The sequence below is a fragment of the Anas platyrhynchos genome, chromosome 3 (genome assembly GCF_047663525.1).
Source record: "Anas platyrhynchos isolate ZD024472 breed Pekin duck chromosome 3, IASCAAS_PekinDuck_T2T, whole genome shotgun sequence".
In the NCBI taxonomy this organism is placed as follows: Eukaryota; Metazoa; Chordata; class Aves; order Anseriformes; family Anatidae; genus Anas; species Anas platyrhynchos.
Genome location: NC_092589.1, coordinates 73,374,985 through 73,402,336, shown reverse-complemented (window position 1 = coordinate 73,402,336; position 27,352 = coordinate 73,374,985). Strand labels below are relative to the sequence as shown.

The following is a 27,352-nucleotide window of genomic DNA, read 5'->3' as shown; positions in this document are numbered from 1 at the left end:
GAAGCATATTATTTAAAATAAATAAAACAATACACAAATATAATCACTGCTTTATTCATTTTATGCTTCTTTATCCTAGCGTTCATGCTTCCAGTTTTGATTTGGCTGAATCAAGACCAGTTTCTGGCGTTCGCCTTAGCCCACTGGATTTTGTGAGTACTTTGGACATGACTCTATGCAATGTTGACATGGAAAATACATGAATTTATACAATGCAACACAGTGGTAGGAAAGGGTCTTGTTGAAATAGGTTGCGGAGAAAAATAAGTCTTTCATAATGTTAGTCCAGGACTTATGAAGTCACTTATGCCTTTTTTTTCCTCCAAAAATAAAGCTTAAAATATTTTATACTGTTTAAATATTGCCGTATTGCATTATAATTATAAGTGACATTAACAAGAGTTAGAAGACGGAAACTTGAGTCAGCTTTCTCGTTTAAGATGACTAAAATACCAAAAGGTCACAAGCATCAACATGAGCCAACAATGTGCCCTTGCTGCAAAAAAGGTTAATGGCATTCTGGGCTGCTTTAGGGGGAGTGTTGCTAGCAGGATGAGGGAGGTGATCCTTCCCCTCTACTGAGCATTAGTGAGGTTGCATTTGGAACGCAGGGGCCAGTTCTGGGCTCCCTAGCACAATAATAAAAACAATAATAAAACTCTCCCAGCAACTGAAGAGTTGGTGGCCCATTAAGGGCCACAGAGATGGTGAAGGGTTTGGAGCACCTCTCCTGTGAGGAGAGGCTGAGAGAGCTGGGACGGTTCAGTGTAGAGAAGAGGAGGCTCATGGGGATCTCGTCAATGTAGATAAATAGCTGAAGGGAGGGTGCAATGAAGATGGAGCCAGTCTCTTTTTAGTGGTGCCCAGTGCCAGGACCAGAGGCAGTGGGCACAAAGTGGAACACAGGAAGCTCCCTCTGAGCCCCAGGCAGTACTGCTGTGCTGTGTGGTGATGGAGCAAAGGCACAGGTTGCCCAGAGAGCTTCCCCTCTTGGGGATCCTCAAAAGCCAGCAGCTCTGGGTGTCCCTGATTGAGCAGGGGGTTGGAGCAGATGGCCTCCAGAGGTCCCTGCCCACCTCAGTCATCCTGTGATCAATAATATGAAAGTAATTTAATTAATGGTGTTTTGTATCTGAATTGCACATATATAAAGTGTAATTGATTGTCGTTTATTTAAAAATTGGGTAGAGGTACTTCTCCCTCTGTGAAAATTTTGAATTATTTTCATTTTATAAATGTATTTGCTCTGTACATTTTTATATTTAATCTTTCAATATAAAATTGTCACAGTCATTGTTTAATATCAGAGAGAACAGAGTGTGCTAAAACAGTCAAGTGTGCTTGCTGTAGTACTATTCCTTCAGTACAGCAATCTAAATGTGGCATTCTTTGTGAAGTTAGGCAAGAAAAACTATTTTCAAGAGATGTCATGCCATATATGTATGTATTAAATATATCTATATTTGGATTTAAATGTTGGTGTTATTTTTTTTTGTTTAGTGTGTGTGTGAGCTGGGGGAGGATGCTCAATGCAGCTTCATTACTGTTAAGACCAATGCAAAAAACCTGCATTTATCACTTTACCAACCGAGACACGTTAGTACACTGTAAATGTAGAGCTTGAATTAGTTGTGGGCAGTAGGTCTCAGCTCTTACTTATCTTCAGCTAATGCCAGGGAGGGCTCCAGAGGATCAAACTGAAGGTTTTCATATAGTTTGTTTATTATAAGAAAATTGGTGGAGAACCCAGATATTAGAGGGTGACATGTTTATGTAAGGCACAAAAAATTGTTTTGACGTTCAGAGTGTTGGTCACATCCTCTAAGATGTGAGATACTGACAAATAAAATGAGAACTTGCAAGTTTCTGGATCTGCATGATTTGTCACAGTGTGATAGGAAGTGGTATATATGATATGAACAAGTTTGAAGTGTTTTGAAAATACTACTTCAGCACTCAAAAACAAATCGTAAAGAACAGTTGTGCCTCTAGAATTACTAGCAAAAGTATTTGGCAGAACATTCTTGTAATAAATAAGTGCACTGCAGATGATGTTAAATAAGTATTTCTGAGGGAAACAATTCCAAGTTTCAATTGCTTTGCTGAGCAAGTTAGGTTAGTTAGTTAATTTTTGTTTTTTGTAGCCTTGAAAGTTTGCTTTTAAATGGCTTTCTGTGGTGATATTGGTATAAGTGCTCTGGTTGATTCAGTGGAATGTTGTCATTAGATTTTGAATATGTTCTCTTAATGAGCAAACCCAAATAACTCTTACCTCTTCTAACCTGCGCTTACCTCTTTATATAAATCATTTGTGTTTGTTTTTTTTTTTTAATTGTTTAAATGAAAAATGTGCTTTTATTAAAATTTCTTCTTTATCCTTGTGACAGAAGCCAGTACTAGTCGCTTGTGCAAAAGATGAAGATCCTTCCATATCCCTTCCAAAGCCTGCTGTGGATGCTGCAGAGGTTAGAAAAATCAGCAGTGCTCGGGCACGCTTATTTAGAAGAACTTCTCAGGGAAATGTCTTTCCTGCTAAAATGGTTCCTCCTGATCAGAGTAAGTATCTCATTTCCTATATATTAAAACCCATCATGAAGTTATCATTAGTTACATTAATTATTGTATTAAAGAACTTTCAAGTCCTTTCAGAGTAAGTTTTAAAAATACTAAATGGCTTAAAACCAATTGTGATAATGTGATTTCCAAAAAAATGATACTGGCTTTCACTTGTGAAAATAAATTGAAAGCTTCTCAAGTGCCTTTGTTTCCTATAGGTTTTTAAGGTTTTTTTTTTTTTTTTTTTTTTCTGAAAGCTTTCTTCAGTGAGTAAAATTAACAGCAAGTGCTGAAACATTTAACGAGATAAGGAGATGGCATCATCTAAGGAGATTCTCTGATGGATTTTTGAGCATAAAAGGAAGAGTAAATAGGAGTGATATGTCTCGACAGGCCTCCAGCTACTTCATATTTGTTGTTAAGTTTCATTAGTGGAGACTTAATAAAGGTCACTAAATGTGGGATGTAAAAGTAATTTTCTTGCAGATGGGAAATTAAATTACTTGAGATCTTGGTTTCCTGCACACTGGCTCATTGTATGTGGTGGAACTCTGTCTTTAATGATGACTCATTTGTAATAATGACAATTCTTGTCATTTTATATGATAAACTGAATATCTCATTTTTTTACTTTATTGCAAAATAAGGCTAACACACAAAAAAGCTTACTTTGTTACTGTGTACATCTTGTAGAGTATCCATTAGCCCTAATATGTTGAAGTGACTAATTGGAGAAGTTGAGAACCTAACATAGTTATTGCCTCATGTTGCCTCTTCTTATTCTGGTGTCCTGTAAGTGTTTACCTAGGTTTTTATTGCAGGTTGTTTTCATAACAGGTACATACCAAGGTACAAAATTAACAGCTGCCTTTTTCTTGCCTTCTTAATATTCAAATTCTAAAAAGTAATCACTTCTATCACAAGGTACAATCCACTTGTCTGTAAAAAGGCAATTAAAAAGTTGAGAGATTAAAACATTAAAAACAAATCAAGAAAACTTAAATAAATGATGTTCATAAAAAAAACTTTGAATACTTTGCTCAAAATAGTCTTAAGCTTTCTCACTTTTTATATTGATACAAGGAAATTTTGATAATATAACATGACAAACAAGTAGTTCATTTTGAGCTCCCTCCTGTGTATTTATTGTGTAAGAACAGTCCTGCAAAATATATTCTCTTTGGCTATTTCAGATGAAGAGAAGCTAGATTCTGAAGAACCAGCTAGGATGAGTAATCTTTGCAGAAGTAATGATACCTGCTTGACAGAGCAAAGGGAATACACACCATTTAATGATGAAAGTGGACAATTAATTTGTAATGAGCATAGTGGCAGCAAATTGGAGAGGGAAGATGTCCTAAAAGGCACAGCAGGAAACTTTTTATTTCAACTAAAAGGTGAAAGGTCAGTATTGCTCAAGTATGTCAATGTGCAACTTCCACACAATGCTCTTTTTAGTCATTCAGTTGTGTGAGTATCAAAATATTTAGAATTGTTGGGATTTTAAGGTAACACTATTTGTGCATTAAACCAAAGCTGCGTTCAGATTAGAAGAATTTAATAGCTGTGTTCTCAGGAAGTTTCCACACTCAAAAGACTAATTTGTCCAAAAATTATAGATAGGGAGTTGCTTGCTATGCTATAACTTTAATTTTTTCATCATTCATATTTTCGAAACTTAGTCTTTTAATAGATCCATATAGAATACTCAAGTTTAAATTCAATGTGTTTTTGTTTTTTTGTTTGTTTTTTTTTGAAGTTGAAGCCTGTTGTTTTACCATTCTACACATTCTTACCTTAGGTCCATAGATAAGTAGAGCCATATTTTCAGTTCTGGTATTGGGGAAATATGTTCATACACAAAAATTGGCATAAACTCATTGGAAATGCAGGCAGATTTTTATGTGGGCTTTGAATTTTTTTAGTTCAGTTTTGTCAGTGATCAAAGAGCTGTAACAAATTAGTGAGGTTTACATGCACACAGCCTGATTTTAGTGAACATAGATGCTATCCATTCTGTAATTCACAATTAAGTCTTTTCAGATCAGAATTAAAGAGAGGAAAAAAAATCTCTTGTAGAGGGAGGAATATTCTGTGAGACTAGTCAGTCTCATGTATCAGTTGCTGCATTAGTAGTTGGACAAACAGCTGTTTGGTTTGAATAATATTGAAAAATCTTACAATCTCTACAACAAAGAATGAATAACAATTTTCAAAACATATTCTATAAACAATTGGTCACCATTAAATGTTTGTCAGTAAATATCTTCTTTCTAGTTTGTTGTTAAGCTTAGGAAGAAATTATTTCCTTGGGTTTTCAAATGCTTTGCCACTAGGGAGTATTTTTTATTTTTTTTTTAAAAAAAAAAAAAAAACAACAAAACACACCCTTTCATTAATTAACTTGGTGATGGTACTGACTAGTTTAAAGAATGTTGTCCATTGAAGCTGTTACAGGAACTGATACGTAGCAGAGCTATTGTAATGCTCTTCTTTTATATTAAACTGAAAGCAGCTTTAAAACAAACAAACAAAAAAGATTCCGAAAGACTGGAGTTGTGGGAGCAAAGAACAAGTTTTATGTATCCAAGGGGAGGGAAAAGGAGACAATGAGTGACCCTAACGACTTTCTAGCTAAAAACTGTATGGATTATCATACTACATAATTTGCTGTAATTTGACTTTTATGTAGTAAGTTGTGGTGTGAAGTAATTTGGTGTTGCAGTTGAAATGTGTAGTTAGTTAATGGTGTCCAAGTGTCTCTAAAAAGAAAAGGTCATTTGCTACTTTTACTAATTGGAGAGAATGACCTTCTTTCTGAGTCATAATTTTAAATCTTGCAGGTATGCTTAAATGGTTAATTTAGAGCTCGTCATACATCTATATGCTATCCATTCAAAAAATACGTGCTTATCCTTTATTGGTGACTTTCTTGAGTCACCATCCCTGGAGGTCTTCAAGAAATGTGTAGATGTAGAACTTAGTAGCATGGTTTAGTGGTGGACTTGAGTGTTAGGTTAAAGGTTGGACTAGATGATCTTAGAGGTCTTTTCCAACCTGAATGATTCTATGATAAGTTTGAGAGCTCCCCAAGTGTGTTTTTTTTTTTTGTTTGTTTGTGTGTGTGTTTAAGATTTTCTAAACCTGTTTTCTCTAAAACAGAAGAGTAACGTAACATTCTTCCCTCTTTTGATGTTTAATTCAAGATGCGTATTTTTGAATGGTGCATCTTTATCACCTTCTGTGGGTTCTGCATGCTTTCTGTGTATGTGAGACAAAAATGATTTTTGCCAATGCTTCCTAAGAGATCTGCCTGTGCGGCTTATACTCTTGTCCCAAGGATCACCAGCAACATTTAGGTGCTCGTACGTTTTTGAGTAAGACATGACTGTGATGTTGCAAAGTACACAAGAATAATACCAGGTGTTTTTGCTTTAGTAAAGGCCAAGGGTCCCTTGGGCTATTTTCCCATCTCAATCAACCCAAGCAGTTCATGTCATCATATGATGGAATGGCTCTAAGTAATCTCAGCTGTTCTCATACATTCTAAGTCATTACTAAGACTTATGCCAATAAACACATTAGTTCAGTATTCACGTGATACTACATGAGGCAGGCAGGCTTTGATTTATATCCTATTCTAAGTTCAGAGATGTCATTCTTCATCTGACAAGGCAGTTGAAAGGTATCACAAATCTGTCCTCCAGTGTATTTCCATGAGTTTCTTCTTGATAGGAGTTCCATATACACGGTTTCACTACCATAGAGGGATCGTTGCAATAGTAGAGTTTTGGCGTTCTTTCTCAACAGAACATGTTTATATTTGCTAGGAGATTGATCTGATTAGATTGCAGCTACTCCTGTGTTGTACATACTTAAGGCATCTTGTACAAAGTTAAAAGATACTTTCTATTTAAAGTATGTTGAGTTCAGGAATAATATGGTGAGGACTTAAAGGAATGTGAAAACTCTTATTATCTGGAATCTTGTCATCTTCCATGTTAAGCAGTTGTGTCTGCCTCAATTCTATTTCCCAGTGATCTAAAAGCCCTTGCAATAATTAAGCAAGAGGATTGTAAAGGAAATACAGGAAAAGGTGCCTGAGACTCCTCACTGTCCTTTCCCTGCATTTCCTGTGTGTGTGCCAGAATATTTTTTCTAATGAACTTGTTTTTCTGTTAATAGTGGAACTGTAGGGCATGCCAAAATAGTATGGCAGATTACTGCTATTAATGCCATTACATTTATTTCAAAGGGAACAAGAGGAAAGTATTTTATTCTAGCTCACTTTCCACCTCAAATTCTTTTGTTGTCCAAAGAACTGATGAAAAGAATGAACAGCACTAATGAAATCACTACTACGGTATAAAGATGCTTTTTTTTTTTTTTAAAAAAAAAAAAAAAAAGAAGACCTTTTGGGAGAAGGGTTATTTGTCATTTGTTTTGCAATACTGTTTTTCAAATAACCATCTAGTTATAATAGAAAAGATCTATTAATTGAAGCAGATTGAATTTATTGACATGTTGCCTCAGGAAAGCAAAGAGCGTTTTCTGACAATCATAAGGAAGCTGAGTTTTGTTTTCATCTTCATCCAGCCATTGTGCCTTGCCATCTATTGTGATTACTATAGAAATGAAACTTCTAAAATGTTTTCTGCATTCATATATTTCAACAGAAGTGTCACCGGTGATGGCAGATTTGCTGATGAAGAGCAACCGTTTCCCTGGTGAGAAAAAATGATTTTTTTTTTCTCCTCCTCCAATTTCTCAATATTCTGAAAGCTCAGATATCATCCCAGGACTGCTTAGAAACATGGGTGCCTTCAGCAAGGAAAAGCTTGGTGGCAAACAGTTTGTTCCCAAGTGGCCTGCTCTACACTTACATTAATTAATGATTTCTATAAATAGCTACAAAAGGATTAGAAGGTGCTGTAAGGAAGGTGCATCATGCCCTGTTTTCTATCACCACTGCTGTTTGTAGTAAATGCCTGTTTGATGTAGTTCTTAAGTATTCATTAACTGTTTCTGTAAGACAAGTTTCTCTTTCCAGTGTTCTCTTTCCAGTGCTTTTTAGAATTCTGGAATGCTTTAATAGAATACAATAAAAGCAGTGGATGAATGCTGGAAATTGTTTCTATCTGATAGCTTGAACTAGCTCCACATCTGTGCCCAAAATATCCTTTTCTTTTTTTCCTCAAAGTAAAGAATACCTACAGAGGAGAGAGATTTCTTTCCTGACGAGAGTACCCATTCTATTTTGCTCTGGTTGAATTTTTAAAATTAATGCCACAATATGAATATCAGCTTGCTGTATTGTTTAGCTGATATTGCTGCAGATTATCCTGACTTTCTTCAGGATCTGTCTTTTCTCATTATATATATTCATAACTTTTGGAGTTCTTATGAAGATACAGAAGCAGAAGATTAATCTACTCCTAATTATACAGAAGCAGAAGGTTAATCTACTCCAAACTAATCTTTCTCTATTTCTGCCTCAGTTTTACTAGTTGTTAAGACTACTGATTTAAGAAAGAAACAATCAAGTGGTGGAAAAGCTTTTGCAGGGTTTTCTAAAGAGTTTTCCAAAGAAAATGTGATAGCTGCTCTTCCAAGAAGGTATCCACAGAATAGAAATTTTACAGACCTCTGAGGAAAAGAGCAACAGGCAACAGTTATCTCTAGTCTATTCACTTGTGAAAGAGCGGAGTTCAGGCATGCTTTTGCTGCCTAGTCCAAAGGGAGTCTTTCTGCTCTAGTTCTTAGGTTATTGGTATCAAAATGTGGGAGATCTAGGTCTTGAGAGTTCTTATTCCTAACTGAAATTGAGGCACCAGAATGGAAGTGCCTGCCATGGAAGGAGTAAAGGAAAGGCAATGGACAGTCCAGGTAGGACTGGAATAATAATGAATTTAGATTGAAGTTTTGTTTAGAATGAGAATGCTTATACAAGATTCAGGTTAGGAAGATGAAGATGCTGTGGTTTTCAGACTAGAATATTTAGGCTTGTATTTCAGGTGTATTTTTTTAATCATGAGAATTCATCTGTCAATTGTCTGCTTGCCTAAAGATACCCTGCCACAAATAGGAATTGTCAATAGTACTTTGCATATTAGGCAGAAAATGCAAAGTCTGAAGAATATAAAGGATGAGGATATAGGGTTTTCATCAATTCCTATTATTCTTTTAAGCCGTGCTATTTAATATGTACACCAAGTTCTTCAACAGTCTGTATAAACAGAATACCGTATTCTTTTTATTGCTGGATCTGTCATAAGTAATGGACTATGCTCATGATTGTGTTTATAGAGGAACTGTTATTTGCTCGTCTTCAGGATGACTCAGAGTGTAGTTGGCCTATTTGTCAATATATTTTTGCAAATTATGTTGCCTCTGTATTATTTATCCTTTCTCTTATCAGTAGTATCAGATAATCTCGGTTATACCTTTCACTCCCTTTGTTGTTTTTTTTTTTTGTCCTTTTTGGTGTTGTTAGTTATGATATAATCCTCTAACTCTTAAAATAATTTCAGGACATATAATCAGTTGTATGTTTTGAAAATCTTCGTAGCTGAGAAACAGGACTGATTGAAGATTTGTGTAATTGGTTTAATACTTTAATTTATACCTTTTTTTAGCTGTCTGTAAGTAATACATTGTCTTCTTTATGTTTTCTAAAAGAAAAATAGCCTTTAAATATTGAGCTGTTATACTAAGTCTTTTTAATTTGAGGCACATCTATTACTTATTCCCACATTGTGTTTGTACCTACATTGTTTGTCCCTGAGATGACATCATAGAAAGGAAAGTTCAGTAGTAGTTGAGCAAAATAGGAACACGTTCTCTTAAGTAGCTCACTGAAGGTGAATGCCGTGTCTAAAAAGATAGAATGCCTTGCAGGTACTATGTTGTGGGTCTGGAAGAAATCACCTTGTTTAAAATAAGTTAAAAAACATATTCCCCTTTCGATCAATGAATTACAATAGAGAAAACTAATTCTGGTGTCCTTTGACAACGTAAAATACCTGGATAGTATAATTAAATAAGAATAAATGGATTAATAAACATGCAAATGTTAAATGGCATATAGGAAATTAATTTATGTAAGAACAGATAATTAAGTAAAATATTAATTTTCTGATTTTTGCTGAAAGCTAAAAACAATTCCTATTAGTTGCTTAGTTTTGAAAGTATCAGTTGGAATTGTGTATAGACAGGAGGGAGGTTTTCATAACGTGTTACTTTTTTTACATGTATTATCTGAATAGTTTCTTAAATGTGTATCTGCTCTTACTCTTCAGTGTGCTTTTTTTTTCTTTTTTTTTTTTAAATACTTTTTTAGTGTAAGGCCATCTTTGACTTCATGTTCAGACCAGAAGGATAGTAAACCCAGCAGCTGGGGAGTCAGGCTGGAGTTTGCAATCCAGTTTTTCTACAATATTCACAGTCTTCAGATGATTAATTCTGTTGCAGAGTACACCTGTTATTAGCAGAAGGATTTGAGTGTATGAGTCTTGATAAGCAGAATTGTGAACCTTGGTGTGTGGTGGGTTTTTTATTTGGTTATTTTTTTTTGATAGGGAGTTAAATTCTGATTGTGTTTCAACTGGAGTGAAATTTGAGCTGATCTGTGGATGTTGACCAGCACTTTTGGTGGAATACTGAGCACCCACAGAGGTCTCCCTATAAAATTTTCAAGTGTAGTCCTCCTAAGTACTGCTTTTGTATCCAAATGATTTGAGTGGTATTATTTCAAACTCAAAATGTGAAATTTCAGCAGCAATAATTCCACTGCCATGGAAAGAAGATCGGTTTGCATCTTGACCTGTAAGACAGCTACTGCCGTCTTCACGAAGTGTTCGCATTAGAAGTATCTTTTTTTTTTTTTTTTTTTATTTACAGTGCGTAGCTTTTCTGATTGTAATGATTGTTTACCTAAAAGAAGAAAGGATAGCAGTCTTGAATTGTTGGCTTGCAAAGTATAATTACTCCAATGGGAGTTAGATGTTCAGTCTAATTTTAAGTGGTGCGTATTTACTGAATCTCAGGGAAAGCATACGGGAATCGTACTTGTTTGCGTATGATATCAAAAGATCTTAAGAGCGTGTTGGGCTGTTTAGTGGCTAACCCTTTTCTGCCTTGAGCTAACTGTTCAGATTTTAATGAATATTCTAACACAGATGGACAGCATTGATCACAGCCTGCCTCTGACCCATGTGCAAGATAAACACACAGTGCACATACACACAGTTTTGAGTTGCTTAGTTTTCATGCTCCATGAGAGCATGGAGTCTGTAGCATCTCTTCTAAGTCAAGTTTGCAACTTTTGATGTAATGTTCTTTACAGCAGTGGCCTGCCTTTCTCTTTCCTAACATCTAGAAGCCTTATCAAAGCTGCCTGTCCTCTAGGGTAAAGGGGACCATTTTTGTGTTTTGAAGGCTTAAAGACCTTAACTTATGGAAGAGTTCAAATTTTCTGTTAATGTACTGCAGATAAGCAGAAAATTGTTGAATGTGCTTTATTGCATTACCTTTGGGGGTGGCATGTTCAAGTAATGGTCCAAAATACCAGTGCTACCTTTCATACCAACCATTGAGATGCATGGTGTTACGGTAAAGAGCTCACTTTTCAGCAATATATTTCTTAGGAGTTAATACGTTTTTGCAGTGGAAAATTTTGGGTGTTTAAAATTGATGGTTGACCAATGATAAGTACGCAGTGACTTTGCAGTAATTTTTTTCAGAACCTGAATATCCTGATATTCTGTATCTTATACATGTTAACAAAAATTTGGGGGGGGGAGTTTGCTTGTTTCATAGTAAGGGAAGCATGAGTTTGTTTCCTGTGTGATTCCAGTTCCTCTTGTTCAGTATAGTCTTACAGGTAAGATGTAGCAAGATGTGGTTTATATTTGATATTAATATGACCTGGATTATTTAATTTTGGGACCTCATGTATCTGAAGTTCTCTTAAGTTTGGAGACACAGAACCCTTCCCTTGTTTCAAGATCTCTTTTCTATGCACTTGTGTGCACCAAGACCCTGTCCCTGATGTGTGTTTCCACAAAGGTGCTTCAGTCTGCTATTAACATGTATCAGGAGAGCCTTTGTTCTTGTCCTGTGTAAGAAAATACCCTTTTAGGCAGATAATACATTAATTAGGGGAGCAAGAAAGATTCAGGTTCTTGCAGCAAGTCCTGCTGTTTTCTGTAGGGACAAGATGACTTTTTGTACCGACTTTACATTTTCCTCTAGCCTATCAAGCAGTTTATTTCAGAGTTGTGCTTTATCAGAGCTATTCATCTGTGAGGTATTTCTCTAAGCCATATTTTCCACAATTAAAATCTACCTAACGAGTGTTAGGCATGAGATGTGTCATTATTTCTTCCTATATAGTCGACCTGAAAATTTTCAGAAAAACTCTGTGGTTGTTATTGAGCTGTAGTAGAAAATATGCACTTCAGCTAGGGGATTTCTTGAGGGATTGTGTGGTAAAAGCTCTTCCTTTTCCCTTTTACCCTCCTGATTTTAGCTAAGGCTCTTCAATTACAGTGCAAGTACCTGTATGCCTGTAGATGAGTTCTGCAGAGTTGTCAACAAGTTCTGTTCATATTTTAATAAGCACCGTGGTCTTTCTGAAGCTTCATAGTATAGTGTTGTCCAGCTGAATGAAGACCCAAAGGGCACTCTGAGACACTTTTCCAGATCATATTTTTCTGTCTGTGGAAATCATCAGTGTGATTTTTATTTATTTATTTTTTTGTAATCAAACAGTATGATGAGCACTCAAAAGAAGAAAACTAGTTATTTACCCATTCTTTTTAGAGACTTACTGGTTGTATATACTTCCACAACTTATCCTTGCAGGTTCTCCCTTTGTAGTACATTTGTGAATCTTCAGTTGAAAGGAAAATACAGACCTGCTTCAAGAGTTAAATGATCCTAATCATTTAACGGTAGAACAATGCTGTCCTGGATACCGCTAGCGTTAAAAATAAACCTGAATTATAGTGTAGCTGTAGTCATGCTCTGAACATACATGTCAGTAATGTCTCAAAGAACAGTCTTTCTAAATGACACACCTGCTTCAGGACTACCCAGTACTGGAGGAGACACTGCTATGATTTAGCCTGGAATTAAACCCCTTTGTTTCTAGTAGTCCTACTGATAGTGAGCAGGTCCCCGTGATCTGCTTAGCATTGCTCTATGTCTATTCTTCTCATCACTTAGTCAGACTTCTTGATTTTGGGTGTAGATGTCTATCTTCCCAATGCATGCAATATATGTTAATGATGATGTTCAGTGCTTCTATTTATGTATAAAGAGTCTGCATCTTATTGCAGTGCCTAGTCTACTTTCAGAGCCTTGTGAAGTGTTTGGTTCTCTTCTAGACATTTGAAGACCTGAAAACATCAGTACGCCAAGGATCCAAAACAAAATTGCTCTTGAATTACATTTCTGGGTTCTAAATTAACCAGGAGGAAGTAAGTTTGTGGGGGCTAAAAGGCAAAGAATTAAAAAATAAAGGGGGAGGGGAAGAAGTGGAATGATTACAGTGATTACTGGGGAAAAAGGAGGGGGGTAATGCATAAGGGGGAATGATGTGAGGGCAGAAACTGAAGGAGAACAACTAGGTGAGACACCCCAAGAGCATCCTCTATTTTTGGAAGCATCAAAGAAGCCTGTTGGTCACTGTTAGAAGACACTGCACAGATGGACTCTGCATGACCTATTGTGGCATTTTTATGTTTTTGTCACATGAATGTCCAGTGCACTTTTAGATTATGCACTGCTGATTTTGTTTACCTAATCAAAATAAAGACAAGAAATAAAAGGGCTCTAATGCCAAACAGTGAAACTAGCAGTAGAGAGGCTTGCTTATGAGGAAGGAACTGAGAAAATTAGAACTGTGGTTAATTGGTAATGAAAATGCTGTGCAGATATCGATGTATAGCAATTGTGTGCTCCTAATTAGTTTTCTGACCAAAAAAAAAAAAGCATCAAAAACGAAAGAAAACAGTTGATAAACTAAGATGCTCTAGAAATTTATTTAAAAATAATCTAAATCTACCCTAACTAAATATTACTTTATAAAGTGCTACTATAGGTTAGCACTGAGACCAATGTGTTACTGAGAGCACGTGGATGATAAGAGATCTTTCATGTGGCAGCAACGCAGACTAAAGCTCGTTATCAGGAAGGAACTTCTGAATACGTCTCTCTGAGTGTCTGTACTTCTGTGTCTTGTCATCTGTTTATATACTAAAAGGAGTAGTTGAAGACAAGCTTTTGGCCTAACTAGACCATGTTTAGTTTCATATTTTTATAGAAGTGTAAGTTCTGTAAATTCTAGTAGTATTGGAGCTTCTGCAGATGGCACCTTCAGAAGACAAGGTTCTGCTGTTTGTCTTGCCAAGCTGTCTTCCACATAACCTTTTCTGGATTCAATGTTGCTGATGTTTGAGATACACTAGTGTTTTATATGGAGCTGGTGGAGAGAAAATGGTGTTTTGTTAGCCAGTCTCTGGAAACTCCTTGCATGTTAATTCCTCCCATTTTTTGTCAACAAAAATGAGTTTGGTTATTTCGGGATCTTCATACAACCCCTGCTTCCTCTCGTTAAGCTTTGCTGCCTCACTGATCAAACATGCTTCTTAAGAGGCAAACCTGCAGAGAAGCATTAACCTAGGGTTAGTATTACACTATGTACCCCTCTTAACTGGTAGCTAGATAATTGTGATGCAGTTCTTAAAAATGTACCATTTCCTGCAATACTTCTGAACGTGAGAGATTACAGATTTACCATTAGCAGAGGCTCATGGCTAGAAAAACAAACATATAAACACACAGGGTTTCTGAATGAATGCTACTTTCCCTTCAGGATGCATTACTTCACAGTCCTCATGGTCTGCTCACATTCAAGAAAGCAATGTTCCTCATACGGGCTACTGTGATTTCCCTCATACAAGAGGGATAAAGATGAACCAGTTGCCAAGTTTTTCCTCCTTTATAAATCATCAGAGCCTCTGTCAGTTGATTTTCTTGATGAGTCCCTTATCAGCTGATCAGATTTCTGCCAATTGACTTGGTTTCCAAGGCAACTGCTCTCTTGACAAGCCAGTTCCCTTCAATAGTAGGTAACTTATTTTTTAGAGTAGGTTGATTACATTTTAACTGCATGCTTCTTAACAAGATCTTGCTGCAGAAGTTTCAGCCCTACATGAAAGTGAAAAGATAACAAAGAAGCAAAAGACTGACTAAAATGGAGTTGACAGCACGGTAAAGATACATAAAGTGATTTCATAATCTCTCACAAAATTCATAAATTGTACATATTCCCTGAAGATAAGCATGCCCACCAGTTGCTCTCATTTATATATGTATTCAGGGTATTCTTTTTCTGAAAATAATGAAAGTTCCTCGGTTCTGTGAATACGAGCAGTGGAGCAGCCTGCTTTTGCAAAGAGCTATGTCTTTAAACCTATTGATACTGATGTTTAAGGAAGCATAGGTTTTAACCAGGCTTTTATTTATTTTTTAAAAACTCAGTTCAGACTTTGACATGGTCTTCCCCTTCGTTGCTCATACATAGACTGATAACTGTTCAGGTTACCACATCCTTTGCTTCAGGGTCTCTTCTATTCAGCTGGTTTTGTATTCTACAGAACTTGTGGGATTGTCTCTATTGAAGTTTCTTCGATTCTTCTTATGGATTAATGTTTTAGAGTAAGAGAAATGGACAGGATATGTTTGTTTTTTTTTCTTAGGAGAGCAAACTCAAACATCTATATTCTATATTCATATATCTATATGAATATAGGCAGTCATGCCTATAGGTAGCCATGGTGTCATTATGCCTACATGCAAGTTTTAGGATACTGATTTCTGAATATAGCTGGATTAGTATTAAGTATTAGTATTAAGTGACTGAAGTAGTTGTTCTCTTGCTTATTCAGTGTCCTTTCCAGAGGTTATAGTCTTGGTTTCAGGGATGACAAAACCTTATAGAATTATTTCTGAAACTTCTGGAGTTTGTAGGACAACTTATTCACATGAGTGAAATCAGGTATTGATTTGTGTTAAAACACTAAACTGTATTTAATGTGTACTATAGAACCTTCTTTCTTAGCCTACATGTATGTGTGTACAGATGTTGGTCTGTTTTAGGGATGTAAACACTTACCTTTTTCTTTCTTTTAGTCACTTTTTCCCAAGATGACTAGGAAATGCTATGTATGAGCTTCAATAATTTCAAGACAGTTTGTATAAGCGTTTGGATTTTAGAGCACTTAAATCCTCATGCTGTAAAGGAAAGCATGTTTCACTGTTAGCCATAATAAAGCAAGTGTTCCTCTGTAATGTGATTGCTTGGGAAATTTTTGACTGATCACAGTCAGCTTTCCAGTCCCTTTTATAGGGAAGTCATCTTACAAGAGCTTTGTGTTTTATTCTGTCTCCATCTGTTGATAGGATGACTTACATCTCTGTCTGGACTGGCAGACAGGATTTAGGCGCCAATCCAGCAAACCACTTAAAAAACAGTTTAGCTTTAAGCTTTATAGCAACTAAATTAACAGGTTAAAAAAAAATGAAATAACATTGCTAACACGCTACTGTTAGCCGTAGAAGGAAATTTAGGAGATTAGGTTGTATTGGTACATGAACTATAAATGGAATAAGAAGTGTGAAATAAAGCATGTATTGAGAATAGAAAACATAGATGAAGACCTTTGTCTTCAGTACAGAATTTAAGGGAGGAAAGAGTCCTGTATTAATAATAAAAAGAGTCTATGTTATATACGTGGAGATCAATGCCTCTTGGGTGTATAGATCTGCAAACAATAGATTTATTCACAAATGCATGTAGCAATTTCCTTTGGCCCAAAAGAAGTCTACTAATATAATCAACAAGAATTAAGGCATAGCTTTACAAAAAAATAACATCATGCATTTCTTTTACTAACAAAACTAGTCTACATTATGCAATTAGAAATAGTTCCCATGCAGATCTGAAAATTCTAATACTTACATTAAAGTTTGTCAAGGTTTGTTTCTTTGAAAAATCTTCTCATTAAATCTTGTAGAAGTGTTAATTCTATCATAAGAAACCGTTGTCCTTGTGCATGAATAAACCTACAGTTTTAAAGTAGTAAATTTTGTATTCATGGTGATAAAAATTGGATCAGTTTGATTTTAGGTTGGTTCAGCTTCCAGTCTTACTGTACAAGTGGAAATGCATCAGTTTGCATTCCATAAGAGTGACCTCTTGTGGTGTAAATATGTCAGTATTTCTGAAGGAGTTTTCTGTAATACACACTGAAGAAAGTTGTACTTAACGTGTCATTTTAATGAGCAAATAAACTAACAAATTAGTAAAAGTAGTTTATATTTTCCAATAAGCTGTTAATACATGGATCTTGTACTGACTATATGTGAAGAAGGAGGCATTTTGAGCACTGTATTCTGTTATATTTCTGTGTGTTTATGTTGTATCTTTTAGTGACCAGATGAGAAAGCCTGGTGTAGGTTCATTGTGGCCAAGAAGTGCAGGGTGGAAGAGAAGACTAGCAGGTACTCATATAAAGCATTTCAATTTCCAGTCAAAGAAACAGAGGTTTTAAAATTATCGTTATATTTTTTGTGTGTATATATATATATATATATTTATATATGTGTGTATGTGTGTAATTTATTCTTATCTTTGCAGTTGTGAAATACATTCAAATAGATATAATCTATTTTTTGTGATTTGGAGATATTTTTTTCCCCTGTATTTTTTTTTTCTAAATGCATTGTATTTTTAGTATTGGTATAGAGGAATAATATTCAAGAGATACTCACTCTAAAATCTGTTGATGTTTTCTCTTTTGGTTTTCTCACGCGTAGTCTTAAAAATTTGCCAATCCCTTAACACTTCATTGTCCATCACTTCTTGTAAGCTCGCATAGTTGCGCTGAAAGTAATAAGGCTACCTCAGGCTATATTAGCTGAAGATACAGATTCTGGGTTCCCCTGTAGGGCTGCATTTTGCTAATTTTTACATAACAGATTTTAAATAATATTTTCTGAGAACTGGTATGGTTCATACATAGCAAGTGCATATTTCAGAGTCTGGTATGCAAACTTGAAGTTTTCTACTTCGCTGTTACTTTATTACTATTTCACTAGAACTAAGCAGCTTTGTGATTCTGGATTGTTCTGGCAGAAGCTGTGATATGCTCTGCTTTTGTTTACGTAGAGAAACTGGGAATACTTAACATATCATGGGAGTTGTTATTCTATGGGGCTGTATCTTCTCCATTTACAAGCCTTTTAATCTATTTCTGCTATTTTATTGGAGAAAAATCATGTGTGTTATTATGATGTTTTTTTATATCTACTTTTTTTTTTTTTTTTAAACATCATATAGCTTCCTTAATTCATCCTTAACCACAGAATAAATAGTGGGATAGCTGTAGGAATTCTCAAAAACTTCAGTAAGCCAGAGGGAGTGTTCATTCACAGATTATTTCTACTTTCAGATTTCTGTTTGTACTTTCACGTTTTAGAGAGGAGGTAGACTGTTTTCATATTGGTGTAGACATAGCCAATAAGTATTCCATGAAAAGGTTAAACACGGTAAGTCAGGCAGTACACAGCTTTTGAAAGCTCAGTGTTGCTAAGGCTCTTGTATTTACATGCTAAAAACAGCAACCAATAAATGTAGGCTGATTAGTGATTTTTTTTTTTTTTTTTTTTTTTTTTTTTACCAGAATGCAAAGCTGTGGTTAAGACCTGTGAAAAACTGAGACAACAAACTTCAGTTTGCTAAACTCTTTTGCTTGAGTATTTTTCCTATTGAATTACAATTTGCTCAGTTAGGAGGTTCAGGACTGTTTCTGCAAAATTTCAACTACAACTAGTACCATAACTTCTCATCTGCACCTTAAAAATCTCCCAGGACTGGGAGTTCTGAAAGTTTATAATTTATTAATGTCAATTTTCTTTACAATCACATATCCACTTCTTATTCTTATTGCTAGGATTAATATTGTTTACTAAAAGCTACTAATCTTTTTTTTCTTTTTGATAGTTACAAGAGATACCTGACTAAAAAAAATATACCATGATACAACTTATATTTTATATAATCTTTTTTTTTGTACTCTTCTCTTTTTCTGATGGATATCAAACAATTGCAGAAGAGTGGCATAAACCTTCGGTTCTTTTTGTTCTGAACTAAAAATTAAATGGCTTTTTTTTTCTTTCTAGTAAGACATCTGGTTGTATCTGCAAATACATACATGAACTCTTCTATGTATTGCTCCATAAAGTTAAGCACGTGCATGGTTAGGAAGTTGATCCCATCTTAGCATTTACAAGAAGTAGCTGTCAATTAGAAAGAAAAGGGACAGTTAAATAAATATGTGGGTTTTGTGGCAGGCAAGATAAGTGGAAGCTATTCCAATGGTCTTGTTTCAGCCATGCTCTTTCCTTATCCTGAACAGAATTTACACTGCCGATGCTGCAGTGTTTTTGTTAAACTACTCCTCAGATCTAAGACTGAGTTCATTTGATCTGGAAACTTTAATAAAAGGTCTGCAAAATAAGTAAAAAATAATATTTATGTTACCTAGTAATATGTACTTACACTAATATGCATATATGCACATACCAACAATATATATTTATAAAACAGCAGCTTTTTTTTTGCATTATCTATGCTAATATATATTATTGATAGATTTACTCTGTGTAAAAGATACAGACAGTCAATATGGATATACAAAAAAGTGTTTTTTTTTTTTTTTTTTTAAATCTCTGGATTTTTTTTTTAAATAAAACAAAACTAAACATTAAAACAGTTTAAAATTGTTTCACTCTTTCAAGTAAAGCTCAGCACATTCATTTTTTAAGGTCTGAGATACTGTCCTCAGAATGCAAACCTCTTTGTACTCTGGTTTAGATTTATTGTTAGGTTTGAACTAGCTAAGAATTTACATTGTAATTTAAATGCAAGAGTTAGTAACAAAGAGCAGGAGATGCTTTCTGATAAATCTGTCCCTTAAAAGTATATATGGCTTTGTTCTTGTTACTTAGTGGAGTTGTGTGGCTTACTTCCCTATTAAAAAAAAAAAAAAAAAAAAAAAGTTAAAACCTCATAAAAACTAAAAAAAAAAAAAACAAAAAACAACCCACAACCAAACCTCAACATTATAACAACAACTTTGTTTGTTATCAAGATAAGGAGATTAACCTGATCTTGAACTCCAGAGATATGCCTGCATGCATCTTTAAGCAGTTGTTAGCTCCTTCCAAACTCAAGTTGCACAGAAACTCTGGCTCTCCAAGAGTAATGGGCCAATGGTCAAGACCAGAATTTTGTCACTTCACGTAGTGCCAGGTAAATGTGAAAAGGATGTACAGCAGATTGAAATAATTCTCAGTGATGCTGAATTCATATGAAAGTCAGTACTGGAATCTATTTTTTTTATGAAAACCCATTTTTACCAACAGCCTTGTTCAGTCTGAGAAGAGATCCAAGCTCTAAGTTTTGCTTCCAGAAGATTTCCAGACCACTGATTTTTTTTTTTGGTCTTCCAATTTTTAACTTTCTGTTTGCTGATAGACATGTTTTATATTTCCTTTTCAAAAGAAACTAGAAAAAAATCTTTTTTTTTTTTTTTTTTTTTCTTTCTTGAAACTTCTGTTTTTGAAGGGGATAAGGTTTCTGACAACAAACAGTAGCTCTTTCTCATTCACTTTGTAGGAAATTGGTTGAGGGTGGCCAAGAGAGATGGGAATTGGTTGACTTCAAACTTTCTGACATGTTTATTGGAAGCAAAACATCTTTCAGATATCTGCACTTTCCTATTTATCTCCCAAAATTCTGCATAAGAAATTGTCTAACGTGTAACAAAGAATAGAGAGAAGTTTGCATTTTATGTGAATTTAATCAGGAAGTTTTCAAAACCTGATTGCTTGAAGTGGTTAGAATTACTAACAGGATGTTTTAACTAGTAAGACTTTTTCCCTTACTTCTTGCTTGAGACTAAAGTGTCAGTTACTCAAGCTTAGTGTAATATTGTGCGTGTGTACTAGATAAAATTTTTAGCCCCAGAGGATTGTCTGTAGTATGGATGTTTTTAACACAGAATAAGCTGTCGCATGGATGCAGAGCTGAAAGACTGTGGGACATGTTGATGTAAATGTAGTCATTACCTTCCAATTCAGCAATCAAATGAAACATTAATGTCAGCAAACAGAAACAAATATGGATTTACACTGTGGCTTGGCATATCAAAACATTTATCCATGTTGTTTTGCTTGAAACTTTTATTTTGGAGAAAGTGTAAACAGAAACAAAATCTTGAATAGGTAGAATAACCTAGAATATAGAAAAATAAGACTTTTTTTTTTTTTCCTGATTGATGAATAAAGTGTTTGTGATGATTTATTTGTGTAGAAGTTGAAACCTTCACTGAATATGTACTTTTGTTTTGAATGTGTTTTGAAGGCTTAGAGAATGACACAAGAATAAATGAATCAGAAGAGGAAAAAATCTTTTGGCATATGAAAGTTCTACCAATTCTACAGGAACTGAAAAGTGGTGGGTAACACTGTTCTTGAGAATCTGTTTTCTGTTCTGCTTCCTACAGGAGACATGGGACTTGTTTGTATTTACTACAGAAGAATAAATGTAGTTGAACTATGTAGTCTTTTATGCTTTCATATGTTCAGTGACTTAGCAGTGTAAAATAAACACTGGTTTAGAGATCTTATTAAAATAGTTTGTCTTAGAGGTCATAGCTCTGCCAGCTTAGCAGTCAGTGAAGAGGTAATAATTTTAAGAATAAAGTACTTCAGAGATTCACTGTTGTAAGCATAGGCTGTATTGAAGGTCTAAACTAAGTTTAGAAAAATAAAATTTCCCTTTAAGCATAAAGTGTTAGATGTGTCAGAAAAGCATGTAACGACCCAGAATATCGAAGCAAAATTGAGTAAATTAACTGTGGCTTGAAAGATTGAACCCTGAAATCCCTTTTAGTTTCATGAAAAAGGTTGTTTAGCTTCCCTGTATAAACATTATATTTATTTAAATGGTGGGTATATAGAAAGTAGATTTTTTTAGTTCTTTTTTTTACAAGCAGTTAAAAGTGAGCATCAAATTAGGGGATTGATTCAACTGTACAGGATCTTTTGCAGAGTTTGTTATAACATGCTACAGATTAAAGTTATATATATATTTTTTGCATAATTCTGAAAATGTAGATGAGCATGGAGCACCTGTACAGTGCTGAGTGATTCCCCGAATGCACCATTATTTTAAAAAGCCAAGATTCTCATTCCCACATCTGTAACTGATGTGTAGAAAAAACAGTGGTCAGAAAATTGGAAAACAGTTGTGCAACTTCACCTTTTCCTTGCTTAATGCTGAGATTGTCAAATATCAGCCACTGAATTAACCTTTTTCATAGTGGCATGTTCTTTATAGGCAAGCAAAATACTATTTAGAGGTAAAATCTAATTATGTCATTCCCTTGATATGACTGGAACTAAGGAAAATAATTTTCAGGCCCCTTTTCTTCAGTCTCTATTTGATTTGGCTTAGTCTGCATTTGTCTGTGTTTAAAAAACAAAACACTTTTTTCCCCATTTGATTATGACTTAGTTTCTCTAGTAATAAATTATCTAATGGAACTTTCATATCAGTTAATTCAATATAGTACTACAAAACCCTTAAAACTTTTGAGTTTTTCTGTTTCTTGAATATTCACATACATTGTAACTAAATTGCATTACCTCCTGCAGATGCAAGTTATATGGATTTATTTAGGTTGTTAACTGCACAACTGTTTTTTTCCTATAATAATAAGTATTCAAATAATAATTTTAATATAATTTTAACGTTTTGAGTGGATCTATTGGTAATTCAGTGTATTTTAACTTTGTTTGCAGCTACTTTCGTCATACCTTTCAGCTAATTCCCTGCATGTGCATTTAGGTCACATTTAGTTTTCCATGTTGCTATATTAATAGGGAAGCCTTTCCTGCCCTTTTTCCCTCTTAAAGCTTTGTACAAAGCTTTTTGTTCAAAAACAAAGCTAAAGTTCAACTTGAAACTTAATTATTACCTTAAAATCTTAAGAATATCATGTGATTTGAGATGACTGTTACTTGAAAAAAATATATATACATATAACCCAAAAGTCTCTTTTTCTATAGGAGCAAATACTTTATTTTGTTACCTCCTAGTACTTGAGGGAAGATAACCTTCGAAAATGTGCTACAGGATGCATGATGAATAATTGTTGTTGTTTTTAATTTTGATGAAATGGGGCAGAGACCTTTCAGTTTTGGTTCTTTGCCTCTCCTGTTTCACCACGTACTGAAGCAGAGGGTTTAGAATCATGGTCAATTTTGTTGTATTTTCTGTCATGATGGGAGTAGATGTGGACCGGTCATTGCTGTTCCTTGAGCATGACGACTGTAAATTGAGAGCCTCCAGGTACACAGCATTAGAGGTGGATCCTTGAATCTGCCTACACCTTTGGGCCCTTAGATATAATGGTTCTACTCATAGTTCGAACTCCTTAAATGTTTTTGTGCAAACTGCTTTGCCTCCTTGAGTATGACTAGTTCAGCTGTGAAGTACAGCCTCAGTAAACCTGGAATTTATACAGACAGTTTAAATGGGTTTATACTGTGCTTTATTACTGTCACCTTACAATCAGAAGTAAATGTAAGAATAAAGATTAAAAAAATAAAAAATAAAAAAGATTTTTAAAAATAGGCAAATCTTTTTGCTTGCCCTCTGAAGTACCCAGGTATTTGATTCCTCTATGTAGAGATGCATTTTCTTAAAAAACAATTTTACTACAGTTTTATTTTTGTATTTTTTTAAATAATATTTGAGGGATTCAGATTAGGAGATAGATGACCTCATCAGTAGCATTTGAGTGGGCAGTTGTGCATCTTGCACCTCTACTATACATCGGAGAGTTCTAGTAAGTTTTTACATTCTTTTGTTCTTAATCCCAGCAACACTTGATGTATTAGGTTAGTTATTGACTATTGTATTAGTTCTGTTATTGACAGAAAAAATATTCCTTAACTGTCTCATTCTCATGTAACATTTGGTAGGGCTCCGTAAAGAAGGCCTGCAGATGAATAGTTTCCTGGTGGACTTTTGGTCAATCTGATTATTAGCATTAAAGATGAGTTTCATTTTAGGTTTAGGTATTATTTTGGCTCTGTGATTGCTTGGCTTGATTCTCTTCTTTTTGAAAGACAAACATAAATCTTTTTTCTGAGGATTAAGTTATCATCTTGAGAGATTTATTGGCCGTCTTATTTTTGTTGTTGTGCAACCCATTCTTTATTTTGTTCTCATGTTAATGTCTATTGAGGTGCTCTGGAAAAAATGGCACTAATAATTGTTTTTTATTTTTCTCTCCCTTCCTCTACCCTTTTCAAGTAGAAGACAAAGTAGAAAATCTTTGTCTGGCTTGTACCAAACTCTATCAAGCCTTGAATGAAGGAGATATGCTTGGGAAAAGATTTAAAAGAAGAAGTGTGCTTCTGAAGACGTTATATAAACTTGTAGACATTGATTCAGATCCACTTTGCCTGAAGCTGGCAAAGATTATTCTCTCTGTAAGTGTTTTTAAATGCTGTTTGATAGAATGTGAAGGAAGCTTAAAATTGTGAATCACAACTTGTATTTAACTTTGCGTTTTGTCATTCTAAAGTATTTCTAAACTAGTGGTTCATTAATCACAGTTTCTTGCCATACAAATATTAGTCTTCCATTTATCCAGACTGGCACCTATTGGAGTCTGTTTTTTGCAAGGAAATTGCATCTGAGGAAGGGACACGATACCATAGTTGGTATATTTGGTATATGGTGTCTCATATATTGCTTAGGCATGGAAAAAGATAGTGTCCTAAGCTGGGATACTCAGGATTTTAACAAAATAACAATTAAAGTTAGGTGTGGAGATGGAACTTTTTTTTTTTTTAAACATCTTGACCTTATTAAACACATTTATCTGAAAATACCAAAAACTTTTTTTTTTTTGAACAAGAGTAAGTATAATTACCTCTTTGAGAAAGCTAGAGTAGACAAAAATATAGTTAAGTTTTACAAGGTTAGATAATGTTAGTGGCAGACCTAATGTTGAGTTACACTTCTGAGGCTTTTGGTATCGCCTCATAAGATATTTGTATAAGCAAGCAAGGGAAACATGGTCTAAATTAAACTGATATTTAGGGGACATAAACATAAGCTGGAAAATTATATCCAAAGAGAAATCATGTCACTGGAAGAATGTAATGAATGGAAGCCTGCAACTATCTGTCTTGAATAGTCAGAGGTCAAAAAGCACCATCTGAGAGAAAGAATTAAGTTTGTTTAACCTAGAGAAGACTAAAAGGACATGCTAACTTTCGTCAGATGTTTTTGAAAAAAAGGGAAATAAGCTGTTTCTTCAATGGCAAGGAGCTGTACACTGTAGCATGAGATGCCTAAGGTAGTCTTTAGAGATCGACATTGGAGGCATAGAGATTGATTGTGAGATAGTTCTGGATGCCTTAAAATAAGGTGTGTAAGACAGAACTAGCAATCTTTATTAAAAAATGGAAAGAAAAGGATGTCTCCAAAAGCACAGTCAACTGACTTAAAGACACATGTATTAAGAATTAAATAAATAACCTTAATTTATGCTAAAAACAAGGTGTAAAATCAGATGTAATATAAAATAAGACTGAATTATTAGTATAATTTGAAGTAGACAAGTGGTCAATTTTTATAGAAGTGTATCTGTGATTTGAAAAGTGATTTTTTAAATTCATTTTTGTTGCTGGCAATGTCAGTGTGGTGATAAGTCTTGTCTGATTCAAGCATGACACAGCAGGTTTGTGCTTCTAAAGGGTTTATCCATTTTTCATTCGTGGTTAGGTGAGTCACCTGCTGCCACGATCTAAGGAGAGTTCCACATCCCAGTAATCACATTAGTATAGTTGTACTTGAAAAGCTTGATAGTAATACATTGTTATGCAGCATGCCATTCTGTTTAAGCTTCCTTTTTTTCTTCTTCTTAGATTTGTGATTTATAGAATGGCTGTGTTTCTACAAGAAGCAGGAAGCTAAAACTATTCTTCAGTTTTAGCATCAATATTCTGCATGGAAATCTCAGTGATGTTATATTTTATGTGTGTAATCAATAGATTAAAAGTTTATAATGATGAAAAAACCCTAGCAAAATCTGTGCTTAGCTTTGACATAGGTTGTATGCATTCCTGAGTAATGTGACCTTGCTTGAGCATACCTATTCCTGTAGAAATTGTTCCTCTTTCATCCCTTATAGATTGCTTTTTCTCCCTTAGTAGCAGCCTGCATTTCCAAGGACTTACGTTGAAGAATCTTCATGATTTCAGGGATGTTTTTTTTTTTTTTTTTTTTTTACCTTTGGAATGCATACATTTGAGAGAATTTTTAAGAATTCTTGAGCTGAGAATTTTTAAGAATTGAATTTAAGCAAAATGTTCTTGTGTGTTCTGATATAACGCAATAAAAGAATGTTTCCCCTAATGCTGCCAGTTAAAACTCTCAGTTTTAACTGGCAGCATTAGCCAAATTAATTTGTTGCTTTTAAACCTACTGGTTCAGCTTCTATTAAGTATATATAGACTGTCACTGGTGAAATGATACCACCTGGCATTGCGTTGTAGACATTTTAATAAATATTGTGTGGAAGGATTCTTCTTTAAAGTGATTTAGGTCACTTTAATCAGCAGATATAATTATATATTCATATACAACATAGACATTATGTGGTACTTATTAAGAAAAGCTCCATTACAGACATTTTTCCATGGAAACTTAAAAATCTTGAACAGGAGAAGAAATTGCCCTTCAAATGCAGAGGAAAGGGAGAAACGTGTCATCAGAAATTTTAACACATTTTCCTTTCTCTCAGTGACCTTAGGTACATTGTAAGATATTATTTTTGAGCATTTGTGAATAACTTTCATTATAAAATATATTATTGTACAAGATATCTTTGTTGTATGGCCGTAGATGCTGAACCAGTGAATCCTGTGCAAAATTTATTTGTAAGAGTGAATTAGAGAAAAATGATGTGCAGTCATATACTACCTGCAGAAAATACATAAAAAGGTGTATATCATCTGTTATTTCAAAGTCAGTCAGCACAGTTTGCTGAAGAGAGCTTCAGGTAGCTAGGTTTCAGTGTCCTTTAATTCTGCAAACTTTACGATTTGACTCAGTATCCTGTCAGGGTTTTAGCTGGAATTTAAGAGTTTTACTGTGGGAATACAAATTTGTCATGATGTCTGAACTTATAAAATGTTATGATGTATTTTTGTACGTAGATTTCAGTTGTGAATCTTGTGTCTTTTTCTTCACAGATGAAAGTGGATGGAAAAAATCTTCTCAATGTCTGCAAGCTTGCATTTAAAATTTGCAAGAATGAAAAAAATGATTATATCATTCAAAATGATAAATTATTGGGTATGTATTCTTTTATTATATATAGCTTAGATGTTACAATTCAATAGTTAGATTGATTGTCTTTCTAAAAACATTCTCAGAGTTAGTGTTAGACATGCACATGTTAGACTTGCTTACAGCATGAAACTAAGTTTCTTCTAGTCCAGTGTTCTGTGTTTGCCCATGGCTATAGATGATGTTATTTAGGGGATCATGGAAACCTAGCTGTTTTCTGTGGTCTGTTTCCCCTGTACTACGCCAGCATCCAAAATTGTTTCATTCTGTTAGGGACATTAGATGGTATAC

At 34.5% G+C, this 27,352-nt stretch overlaps 1 protein-coding gene across 8 annotated transcripts in view; it reads left to right on the top strand.

The window, feature by feature from the left end:
• ARMC2 (armadillo repeat containing 2) overlaps positions 1-27,352 on the top strand; it is a 64,454-nt gene that overhangs the window by 5,116 nt on the left and 31,986 nt on the right. For 5 of the 8 annotated variants that reach the window (XR_011808426.1, XR_011808427.1, XM_072036129.1 and 2 more), the window contains 8 exons: positions 80-152; positions 2,388-2,556; positions 3,750-3,960; positions 7,233-7,283; positions 17,054-17,124; positions 21,050-21,142; positions 24,011-24,189; positions 26,965-27,067. Coding sequence is in view for 6 of the 8 variants with exons in the window: in XM_072036129.1 (XP_071892230.1) it covers positions 80-152; positions 2,388-2,556; positions 3,750-3,960; positions 7,233-7,283; positions 17,054-17,124; positions 21,050-21,142; positions 24,011-24,189; positions 26,965-27,067 (950 nt within the window). In the remaining 2 variants the exon portion in view is untranslated. The remainder of the gene's footprint in view (positions 1-79; positions 153-2,387; positions 2,557-3,749; positions 3,961-7,232; positions 7,284-17,053; positions 17,125-21,049; positions 21,143-24,010; positions 24,190-26,964; positions 27,068-27,352) is intronic. The other 3 variants (XM_072036127.1, XM_072036128.1, XM_021270193.4) reach the window with 3 other exon arrangements.